This window comes from Dichomitus squalens, assembly GCF_000275845.1.
Source record: "Dichomitus squalens LYAD-421 SS1 unplaced genomic scaffold DICSQscaffold_88, whole genome shotgun sequence".
In the NCBI taxonomy this organism is placed as follows: Eukaryota; Fungi; Basidiomycota; class Agaricomycetes; order Polyporales; family Polyporaceae; genus Dichomitus; species Dichomitus squalens.
Window position 1 is genome coordinate 55,879 of NW_006766970.1, and position 11,018 is coordinate 66,896.

The following is an 11,018-nucleotide window of genomic DNA, read 5'->3' on the forward strand; positions in this document are numbered from 1 at the left end:
GCACTGCTTCTCTGTGCGACTGTGCATCCTGGGAATGTACTGTATAGTACTACGTAGCCACAGATGTACAGTAGTATATATAGGGGACCTCTGTACCCCCAATCTACAGTTCAGTTCACTCGAACATCTCCTCTCATCGCTCTAACAAGCCTCTTACAACCAACAACCCTTCTAGGTGAGTTGCAGGCTATCCGCTGTCGTTGCCACCCGTGGGAGAGGCCTTCGCCCCCCGGGTTCAACATGGGAGGATTACCCACTTCACTCTACATGTCTAGATCATCATTCACTGGCACTGGCACACTTGAGCATTATACCTTTTGGTGTGTGGGGCTTTGCACACATATTAACCCGACTCTGTCCATTTTTTGGGGAGGAAGACTGAAGTAATAGACATTTGCTTCCATTTCACGCATGTATATGTGTAATACTGCAGAGACTGTGATGCTCGCTCTATGGCGTTCATCGCATGCAACATCTTGCCGTATCTGGAATGTGAGCTTGCAAGTCAAGCCGTGGCTGGGGCCTGGCCAGGGACTCGGCTTAGCTTGCTCCGGCTTGATGATCCAGCTCGATCCAGCGCGTCAGCTTGGCTTAGCTTAGCTGGCTTGGCGGCAACACTATGTACAGTACCCATCCAAACCTCCCACACTTTCACAATTCCGATGTGACATCTCCTTTCCCTCTCCGAGTCCGCCTGCATTCCCTTCAAGGCATTTTAAAAGGGGTCTCTTCAAGAGAGGTTCCAACACATTCCAGGACGGCGAACAGCCGCATGATACCCTGCTGATCACGGTGAAGTGATCCGGTCATACAGTAATACGAGGTCTATCAGGGAGGCTTATCGTGTCTGTGATCGTTCTCATCCCTAGTCGACCCCGGGGGTCATAATTCGTGGTCGAAAGGCTTCCTGCGAACCGGTGTGTGCGCTGTTGTGTTGCCACGGTCTTTGGTGTGCAAGTGATGAATGCGACAACGTCGAGAAGATACTACTTGTCAGTGGATGTGAGACTTACGCACATAGCCTCGCTCATCTGCATATCCACGCGCGTGTCCGAACCATCCTCGAAGAACGTTGCTCACACATCTGCCGTCGCAGGTTCTGACGCCGAAGGTGCTGACGGCGGACGAGCGGCTGCGGACGAAGCAATTCATGCTTGAGTCGCAGCTCTTAGACGTGCGCGAAGTGGTGGTGAAGAAGGATGGTGAGCCGACATGCTCAAAGCTGAGCTGGAGGCGCAGTGGGACGACACGGAGGCGATGATACCTATGTGCAGCTCAATTTACCGCACTCTGCCAGAAACATAGTTTGCGCTCGACCGTGCGACGCGTGTCGAAGCCTGCCTCCGCGAGTGCGAAGCTGAGCTGCATGAACCACACAGGAAACCGACTGGGGACGAGAATGGTGCGGACCTTGTGGAGGGCGAGATTGTGGAGATGAAGCGCGAGCCTCGTCGTCGCTGCTGCCGTCTATGGAAGTGAACCCAGCTCCGAAGTCGTGGGATGCGTCCCCCTCCATGTGCACGATACCAAGCTCGCCGAACTTGAGGCCGGAGACCGTCTTCTTGCCGCTCTACGCATCGCCGTTCATACACTCCGCGAACGGTACCCAGACATAGCGAACAGCCGTCGCTCGCTTGCTCATTTCCCCTTCCGCGAGTTTTACGTCGACGACCGTGGCGTCCGCCATGAATTCACGTATCTCACCGCTATCGACGAGAAGAGAGTTTTCCGGGTGGAGACCCTCGATACCGAGACGTCGAGGCTGGTCGTCAAGTTCAGCAGGCAGTATTCAGAGGCTGCCCACCGCGCCGCGCACGCCCTCGGCCTCGCGCCCGCGCTGCACGCCGTGAATAAGGTCTACGACTGGTACATGATCGTGATGGAGGACATGCCCACAGGCTACACCACTATGTGGGATCTGAAGCGGGAGTCCTCCTCTGCTGCCATGTCGCTGGAGGGCGCTCAGGACACGATCAAAACGAAGCTGGCTGAGCTACACCGTGGCGGGTTCGTCCACGGCGACGTGCGCGACCTCAACGTGCTCGTGCGCGATAAGAGCACCGCAACAATTGGCCCAGATGTCTTGCTCGTCGATTGGGACTGGGCGGGGGTCAAGGCGGAGGCGAGATACCCTTGCAACGTGAACCAGGAAATCGCGCGTCCCAAAGGTGCTACAAGCGGGGATTCGATTACGGAGGAGCACGATATGTGGATGGCCGGCCGTCTGATTCAACGGGTGTAGAAGACATCCGCTTGATAGGGCAGGACCGCAGGTATTATGGCACACGGTTCGACGTACAACACGACACATCTGGTCGCTGAATTGGTGTTTGACGTAGTTTCAATATAGTAAGACGGTACATGACGAACTTCGCCATACGTGAGCTCTTGGTGGAGCTTCTTTTTAACCATGTGGATTGAATATATGCGCCATGATGGGCTGGGGTCACAGGGCGTCCGGATTAGGGAACGCAAGTTATTCACCATGTCAAGATGACCTATGCGCATATGGAGCTGAGCTTCTCCTGAGGAACATGTAACCAACAATCATATTGTGATGGACGAAGGTCGCTTCGTCGAAACCAGTCGACAATACGTACAGAAAACCACAACTCTGTTCGATCGATACTATTCATGTACGACTCCACTGCGGGGACTTTGGACCACCAACGCGTCACCCCTTGCACCACTGTGGCCATGTATTGACTTTTGGCTGCACATAGCGATGGCAAGCTGTGCTCATGTGGGCAAATCCGCCTTCTGTCACTTCCGAGTCGTTCGATCTGACGAACTCGTATAAGACAGTAGGCCGCATTGCAAGAGCTTCTGTTGACTCGCATGCCCACCCGAGGCCACCCACGCCTTCAAAACGTCAAAATGCGATACTTCCGCACATCTTCGTCCTGTTCGAACAAACCGCATGTGAGTGCCGACTGAGGCAAGACGCACCGTCCTAGAGTTGACCACACTCACGTCCGAAACCACAACAAACGCGTCCTCCGCCAACATCACCGCCTCGAACTGCCGTTCCTCATCCAAAGTCCCGTCCGACGACTCCTCGTCTCCAAACGGCAACGACGGCAGCATCCGCAGCCAATACCCCAGCCCCGTCGCCACCTCCTCCTTGAACACCCGCCCTGGCCGGAACGCCGTCATCTCTGTCATCTTCACGCCCCCGGCGTCCCACGCCCCGTCCGCAGCCGCCTCTGCCGAGTCCCCCAGCCCGAAACACCCCCCGCCCTTCAGACGTGCCCGGCGGATCGCGAGCTGGTTAAAGTCGAGCGTGAGCACCACCTTGCGCGAGCCACGCCACCGAAGGAGCCCGAACGTCGTCCCGTACACGTAACACACCCACACCCTCGTGTGCGTCTCGGGCGCGAGGAGCAGGCGCGAGCCCTGCGGGCCCCACTCTGTCCACCCGACGTCCCCGCCGCCCGTCTCTGCTCCCTCCCGCTCGACTCTCGCCACACGAGAGAGGAAGGTGGAGGTGAGGACGAGGGAGAAGATCCCGAACCGCGTCGGGCCCTCGTAGAGCTGCAGCGTGATCACCAACAGCCGGTCCTCGCGCGAGACGGAGAACGGCACGCCCAGGCTCGGGCTCGGCTGCCAATTTGGCGCGGGGTCCGAGCGGATCGAGATGTCCGTAACGATGAATGTGTCCCCGAGGCGCGGGTAGCGGAACGCGCAGACGTACTTGAGGTCCGTCGAGCATGTCGGCGCCGGGCTGCTCTCGCAGGGCGCAGGCGGATACGGGACCGGGTTCGCGTCAACGTCGACGACGATGAGGTAGGGGTCGTTGGGGCCTCGGATATTGTTGTCTTCGGTGAGCTCTAGCTCGGGAAGAATCGCGATCAGGATGTGGCGCGTACTCAGGAACGCGAACGAGGGCAGATCGGGTCCGGCCGTACACTAGTGGAGATCGGCGGTCAAAGGCTTGTGCAACATGAATGCAATGCAGCATACCAAGCGGAGTGCGCCCGTCTTCCAGTTGAAGATGACAAGTTTGTATATGAGCTCGTCCAGACCCGAGATCAGCAGGCCGAGGTTGTCCTCCGACGTCTGGATCGTGTACGTGCAGCGGCCTTCAGGGAGGCAGGGTGTGAGTATGCCGGTCTTCGATGCAGCTGGGTGTGGCGCCCCCGTCGAAAGCGATCTCAAATGCACGCGACATGTCACTTCAGACCTTCAGATGTCAAAGTCAATCGATACAGTCCTCGCAAAACTAATAGGAACGTAGGTTTCTGCGCCCGCGCGATCTGACCGCGACCGCGACCGCGACCGCAAGGGCCGGGATAGAAACCAAAACTCGCGCATGACGCGGCCGTGGTCGCCGTAGCCGTCGTCCGATGTGCCCAGGATGAAACTGACTACAAGAGGCGAACTCCTGCACAATCCTCGATCGCTGTATTGACGCCATGCTAGCGAGATCTTCAACATCTGCTGTGATTATTGTTCGGTGACCTCCATATTATTGAAACGGTGGGATCATAACTGTCTCAGGTGGGGGCGGGCTCGGCACACTTCCAGCCGAGAAAACCTGCTTGTACACGCGATCGCGAACAAAACAGGCTTTCTCGGCAAAGCTCGCCTTCGGGTAGTTCGAGACCGCGCGGGCGACCTAGCGCAGAAATCCACGTCAATAAAACCGAATGGAGCTCACCCATCTGGTTCCGAACAATGTTCGAGAACGATCAACAAATCCTGCGCAGAGTCCATCCCAAAGTCCCGGATTTTACAGCCCACGTCCTGGATCGTCCACTCCTTCCCCTTGATTCCTCGGATCGCGGAGGGTAGCTGCTTGAAGTGCAGCGTCCTCTCACCCTCTGCCTGGGCGAGGACGTTTCCGTACAGCTCCCACACGCCACCGCGGCGCATTGGGACCTCCTCTTTCGCCGTCCATGCCAGCTTTGTCCATGCGTCTTGGCGTCTGCGGAGGATGGAGAGGCGTTCGGCGGGGGTGAGGGCGCTGGGCGGGCCGTCTTGCATGCCTGCTGCGGCGAGCTCGACTTTGTAGTGCGCACGGACGTCTCCGTCGATGACAGACTTGAAGAGGGAGCACACCTGTATTCGGGGGCATGCGTGTGATGTACACCGGTGTTAGGAGCGATGGAGGAAGCAGGAAGCGCAAAGTCAATCACCTGGCGGCAGCGGAGGAGATCGCGGAAGCCGAGGTCGAGCAGGATGGTGGCCAATAGTTCGGGAGGTAGAGACACGAACTGCATGGTCGCCGTTGCACAAGATGTGGCCCAACAAGCAAGATATGTCCGCGGGCCAAGCAAGAGAGCAATGAGAGCAACAAACGGAGAAAGAGCCTATGACGCCACTCAAAGTCGACCGACAACAAGCATTTCCCCGGGCGTTCCAGGACCAGATCTGAGATCGTTCAGGACCGTCTCGTACAGCGAGCACACACCGGACTCCGGCTTGCTCACTGTCACTGGCATATCGAGTCTCTCTCCGTACTCATCGCCGTCGTCGGCCATCCTCTGTTGTGCTCCTGCAAGCGTCTCGACTGGGTATCCGGCCTCAGAGCTCGAATCCCGTCGACAGGCTCCCGAGCTCCACGGTGACGACTACCACGACCTCCGAGCGGACTGTCGAGTCGAGCGGACACTCTTTCCTCAGCCTCTGCGCGCACTCTCTTCCCATCTCCCAAAAATGAGCACAGAGCCTGTTGAACTCCTCCTCGATGCGAACGGCAACCCTATCGAGACATGGGGAGGCAAGTTCGAGCGCAAGTTCAAAGAGAACCCGTTCGTCCCAGTCCGTACGTCGCACACTCCGACCCTCGTCCTCCTATCGCTCACATAGCCTCCCGCTTCTGGCACGCACTCTCTACGACTGCCCTCGCTGCGACTGCACGCGCATACACGCAGTCGCGGGCCTGACGACGGCCTCGCTCATTGTCGCCGCAAGCAAGCTCCGCCGGCGCGACAGCGTCTCGCTCAACCACTGGCTCCGCGTGCGCGTCGTCATGCAGGGCCTCACCGTCGTCGCCGTCGTCGGCGGGTCTTGGTGGTACGGCCAGATGAAGCACCAGAAGGAGGCCGCCGCCAAGATATCGGCCGTCGACCAGGACCAGCTGATCGAGCGCGCGGCGTTTGAGAAGCGGTTGCGTGCAGCGGAGGAGATGGACCGTTTGGAGAAGGAGGAGGAGGCGGTGCTTGCGAAGCAGCGGAGTGGGGGAGGCGGGGGGAGCACGGGGTGGTTAGGCGGGTGGTGGGGGAGCGGGAAGGGGTCGGCGTCGAAGTGAGCAAGCGGTCTCGCGTTACGAGTCGAGTTCGCAGGTTGGATTGGTATGTCGCTGTGAAGTTTACGGATGTGCTACACTCTCCACTCTGATTCATATATCGTACAACATCGAGCGCATGATTCATCACCTCGTCTCCAGGCCTCAACAGTCCCTCGAAGTGCCCTCCAGCGAGCGCTACGCTTTCATGCGCAATCTTGTTCGCCTGTCGCGACCGCAAGTGTCGGACGATAAGCATCTTGGTCTGCTCTTGCGTCACGAAAAATTCCGACGCCTTACGTCGGACTAGCCTCCATGCAATGTCGAGATGAAGACGATCTCGTCGTTGTTCTTCAACTGATAGTCACCCTCTCCCTCAAGTTCCCAATCCGTATCATTGATGAGGACCAGCACACCCGGCCGCCTGAAATGCGTTCTTGAGCATGGACCGCCTCGAAACAGATGAAGCCAAGGCTCACTTACACCGTCCCGTGCTCCATGAACAGCTCCTCGCGCTCCTTCAGTAGGTTGTCCCGCAGCCAATACAGGAGGTAGGTCACATCCGCCGGCTTCTTTTGAGACTCCTGCTCGTCCGGTGACGATGGCCCAGCCGAACTGGGAGCGGAGACGTGCACGAGTGCGGGGATCTCGATGCGATGTGACCGCTGATTTGAGAACAGCAGCTCAAGACCACCCCCGAACTCGATTCTCAGAGATAACGTCGACATGATGAAGTGAAGCAGTCAGACAAGGATCCTAGCGCGGGACAGGAAGCATTCTCCGAACCATACGAGGGCGTCTATGGGCGTCCCTCATAAATCTGGAAGCCAGATCCGCATTGCAGATCGCGAGCGCCTCCTAGATTGGATCCAAACGTTCACGCCTGTCCAACCAGGTTCCGCGCATGGTCGGTCATTCCAGGTACAGAGTAGAAGAATTCACCGCATCCCGGGCGCGTGGTCTTCCGGGCGCGCTCACAGAGTCTGCAGCCGACTAATCTCCACTCAAGGTTGCTCGACTAACTCATCCGAGTCGTCCATTCCATTCCGGCACAGTCGGAGTCGAGCGCTGCTCTACCTGTCATGTCAAATTCGACCGGTTGAATAGCACCGGTGCTAGATCTACGAAACACACGGCAGTCACACTCCCGAGTTCTCTGCCAGTCCACTGCCGCCATCCATGTCTCGTGCTCAATCGCTCGAATCGCGCAGAGTGAGCACAGGCCGCTAGTTCCCGGGGCCTGGCACTAGCACGGCGTGTCAGCCCACCTGTCGTGTCCTTGGACGTCGGGGTACGTCTTAATATTGGCGAATGGCAACATACGGCGTTCATGGCCTCGTTTATGTTGCCTGCCTCACTCCGACAGAGGGTATGCCGACGCCACGCTCCCGGTCCTCGCCTGTTCTCTGCTCGGTTCAGCTGGACGGAAGCCTGTGCTTCCATGCATTCGATACATCGCTACGAGCCTTACGCCAAGTATCGCTCCCCTCCTCCCATGTTCTGACATCGCCCAGGCGCCAGGAACTTGCCCTCTACGTAAGGGTTGTCACGGCGGGCCGAGGGGCGACCCCTACATAAAGCGCGAACCTGACAAGGGAAGAAACTCGCAGTGCCTCAAGTAACCCCCCCGTCTGCCCCGCACACACCACCTCCCCCCCATCATGTTCTTGTGGACTGCGCTAAGGCGGATCGTTTACATCGCCTACTCCTCTACCACCGATTTCCTCTATGTCGCCGGTCTCTACGTTTGGGACTTTGTCCTGGTCATCCTCAACCTCATCATCCCTGATTACGCCCACGGCAAGGTGATCAGCACCGGCAGCCCCGGCGCTGGCGGGAAATGGCCCGCTTACATTGCTCCTGAGGCGGGAGCCAGCAGGTCGCCGTGTCCGGGACTGAACGCTCTCGCCAACCATGGTGCGCCGCACGAGCGCCCTCCAACGGCATCATGCGCTAACTGAACTGTATCTGAACGAACAGGAATTCTTCCTCGCGACGGGAAGAACATCAAGTTCGCCGACCTCCCCGCGGCGATCCGCAAGGCGTACAACATGTCGCACCCGTTCTCGATCCTCCTCCCGCGCCAGGCCGCGCAGCTGCTCAACCGCGACCCCGCGAGCGACTCGTTCGACCTCTCCGACCTGAGCGTGCACAACATGATCGAGCACGACGCCTCGTTCTGCCGTACGTCGCCACACGCGCTTCTTCGTGCTGTCTATATCTATCTTCGAGACTGACCGAATGGTGGTCGCGTATGCAGGGAAGGACATCTACTACGACCCCCTGCAGTCCACAGAGGACGCGTCCGCCATCGACGTCCTCCTCTCGTCCGGGCCGCAGACGCTCGCCGCGGCCGACCTGTCGAACTTCCTCGGCAAGCGCCGCGTGGAGTGCCGCAAGAACAACCCGCAGTTCAGCCTCTCGCTCGGCCAGAAGTTCATCGGGAGCACCAAGTGCGTACTCTTCCTTTCGAATACCACACACGCTTGACGAGTGCTCACCTTTCCCGTGCAGCGCGGCCTTCATTCTGAAGGTGTTCGGGGGCGTCGTCGCGGACCTGCGCGCGTTCCTGGGCGAGGAGCGGCTGCCCGACGGGTGGGAGCCGCGCACGCGCCACCGGATGGGGCTCACGATGACGGAGATCAACCTGAAGATCGCGCACGTCGAGCTCGGGGTGAAGGAGGAGGTCGACGGGACAATGTCTGCTCCTCGGGGTCCGCTCGTGACGAAGGATTCGACGGCGGAGTAGAGAGGCCATGTTTGTTGCCGCTGTGACCGCTTCACATTACCATATTCTTGTCATCCTCTTGGAAAATCGAAGAACCGGTTTCGGTTATGCAACCCAGGACACGGCGAGGGGCCCCTGCAGAGATCATGTATCATTGAAACACTCGTCGACTACTGGCAGTGAGCACCAAGCCGGGGTTTACGTGCAGTTCCTGGACATGTCTGTGTGGTGCGGGCATGACCACAAGGTCGAGGATATCGTCGGTGTACGGCGGCCGGAGGATGGGTGATTGGAATTGTGTGCCTGTACTCCACGCGTCTATAGATAGCATGACCGCTTCGGTGTTGTACGCTCTAGTGCTGAGACCAAAGTTCTACTAACAATGAGTACTTCAATATCAAAGTCGTGGCCTAGGCGGAAGGGCACGGAATCTGTTTGAATGCCCCCGGGTGACCAACTCGACCCTCGCAGAATTTACAACTAGAAGCAAGCCACGCAGAGCACGCACCAGCGCGCTCGCTTTCCAATTACGACACCTTCATGTAGTCGAACACTCAGGTAGGCGACGCTAAGTGTCCTATTCCTAGTTCCCAGTGGCCTCTGCCACAAGGGCTTTTCCTGGGGCATTATGGATGGACTCTGCGCAGATCTGCTTGCGCTTGCCGCCCCGGCGAGCGTCTCTTCCCGGAAGTTTCCGTGGCGTGGTAGCAGTTTGCATCGGAGGTATCAACATCGTGTCCTAACGCAAATCCGTCGTATTAAGAACCGGTTGGGCATCCCATCGTAATCTCCTTTGGAATGTTTGATGAAATTCTGTTATATGCTAACTCGATTCACTGTGCAGTGTGCGGCTGGCGTAGGATAAACATGGGATGCGGCGAGGCATCGTTGTCTTAACGTGGCTCAGATCACTATACCGACTCTACGATGGGACACGTCGTCGTGTACTTCAATGCACCCGTTGTCGTCGCCTCTCTTCTAGAGCTAAGCGCGCCGACGTCCTCGCTTGCCGCCAGCTCTTTTACAGGGTCATACTCCAGGTATCTTGAATATTTAGCTGATGTTTGACGCACACAAAATGAGTCTACTGAAGAGCCCTGCGACATTCATGAGCTTGAGTCTTGCCCTCCGCTGACATCTACCAAACTCGACTAGGCAGGGCTCCAACAAGATGGTTTGGAATTTCGCTCATCTGTCTTGTGAACCCAAGAGGGACGCTGACTCTTACAGAATCAGCTCGGAGTATACAAAGCTCCTCTCGTAATCACGATATCTAGTCATTTGATGCAACCGGTATCCAGCAGTGGGGTTCATTCAAGCCAATAAGTCGTCCTGTTGGCCTGGACTGGATCGTCGAACAAAGGAACAACAGGCGCCTACTTATGCCCCGGCGCGCCTAAAGAGTGAACTGGGCGCTTTACAACCATCATAACCACTTCACCCATCGGCCACGGCCTCCTCTGCATTCTGTGTCTGACCTTTCGAGATACTTGCAGAACACACATATATAGCGAGAGGATGGCTGCTGCGATCCCCAGCTCACATAGTCCCATGTCGACGATGTCGTCTCCGCTAGAGGAGGTCGAGGCGAACCACGAGGGCTGTGGACAGTCGGAGTCCATTGGGAGCTACGGTATGTATACGCAGAACGAAGCTGGCCATCCTCTCCCGACTAACCATCAGGTCATCGCAGATCCTCTGGAAGCGAATACCGAGGACGTCGACGAAGACTTCTTGGCCAATCACCTACGCTCCCCGCCGACGTTTCACGCAACCGAAGAGATGCTAGAGAAAGTCGAGAGGATTCAGAACATTGGAACTACCGAGAAGAACATGTATCAGTCTCTTGCTTCCCTCTTGACCACTATGAGCGAAGCGTTGTACGGTTCGTCATAAAGTCTTCCCCATTTCTCTTACGACACCTGACGCATCTTCAGAAACCCTCACCGCAGACATGCAGGAGAAGCTACGCTCACGACATCGCGTTCCTGCTGGCGAACCAGGGCACATGACATTCATCAACCACTCCTCGTCTGCACCTTGCCACTTTCCCGCGGACAT

At 57.6% G+C, this 11,018-nt stretch overlaps 4 protein-coding genes across 4 annotated transcripts; 3 read left to right on the forward strand and 1 right to left on the reverse strand.

The window, feature by feature from the left end:
* Window positions 1-960: 960 nt before the first annotated feature.
* Window positions 961-2,242, forward strand: DICSQDRAFT_175214 (uncharacterized protein; the record flags this gene model as incomplete). Its single annotated transcript, XM_007371092.1, has 5 exons — window positions 961-992; window positions 1,069-1,202; window positions 1,275-1,318; window positions 1,380-1,402; window positions 1,477-2,242. 5 exons carry the CDS (start codon window positions 961-963, stop codon window positions 2,240-2,242), a joined length of 999 nt encoding a protein of 332 aa, XP_007371154.1.
* Window positions 2,243-2,530: 288 nt separating this feature from the next.
* On the reverse strand, window positions 2,531-6,993 carry DICSQDRAFT_94010 (uncharacterized protein). Its single transcript, XM_007371093.1, has 7 exons — window positions 6,713-6,993; window positions 5,877-6,653; window positions 5,139-5,767; window positions 4,661-5,061; window positions 3,964-4,183; window positions 2,974-3,909; window positions 2,531-2,903 (listed from the first exon to the last, which is right to left on the reverse strand). Exons 3-7 carry the CDS (start codon window positions 5,220-5,222, stop codon window positions 2,865-2,867), a joined length of 1,680 nt encoding a protein of 559 aa, XP_007371155.1. The 5' UTR covers window positions 5,223-5,767; window positions 5,877-6,653; window positions 6,713-6,993; the 3' UTR covers window positions 2,531-2,864.
* An 897-nt stretch (window positions 6,994-7,890) lies between these two features.
* Window positions 7,891-8,978, forward strand: HTP2 (Cloroperoxidase; the record flags this gene model as incomplete). Its single annotated transcript, XM_007371094.1, has 4 exons — window positions 7,891-8,146; window positions 8,210-8,413; window positions 8,490-8,682; window positions 8,744-8,978. 4 exons carry the CDS (start codon window positions 7,891-7,893, stop codon window positions 8,976-8,978), a joined length of 888 nt encoding a protein of 295 aa, XP_007371156.1.
* A 1,539-nt stretch (window positions 8,979-10,517) lies between these two features.
* Window positions 10,518-10,853, forward strand: DICSQDRAFT_175219 (uncharacterized protein; the record flags this gene model as incomplete). Its single annotated transcript, XM_007371095.1, has 2 exons — window positions 10,518-10,590; window positions 10,651-10,853. 2 exons carry the CDS (start codon window positions 10,518-10,520, stop codon window positions 10,851-10,853), a joined length of 276 nt encoding a protein of 91 aa, XP_007371157.1.
* Between the last annotated feature and the right edge of the window lie 165 nt (window positions 10,854-11,018).

What these genes read in the sequence shown, in the direction of transcription:
- DICSQDRAFT_94010 (XM_007371093.1), bottom strand. Translation starts at nt 5,222, where the DNA reads ATGCAGTTCGTGTCTCTACCTCCCGAACTATTGGCCACCATCCTGCTC. An exon ending in ATCTCCTCCGCTGCCGCCAG is followed by an intron (nt 5,062 to 5,138) that starts GTGATTGACTTT and finishes CCCCGAATACAG; the next exon opens with GTGTGCTCCCTCTTCAAGTC. An exon ending in AGACGGGCGCACTCCGCTTG is followed by an intron (nt 3,910 to 3,963) that starts GTATGCTGCATT and finishes GATCTCCACTAG; the next exon opens with TGTACGGCCGGACCCGATCT.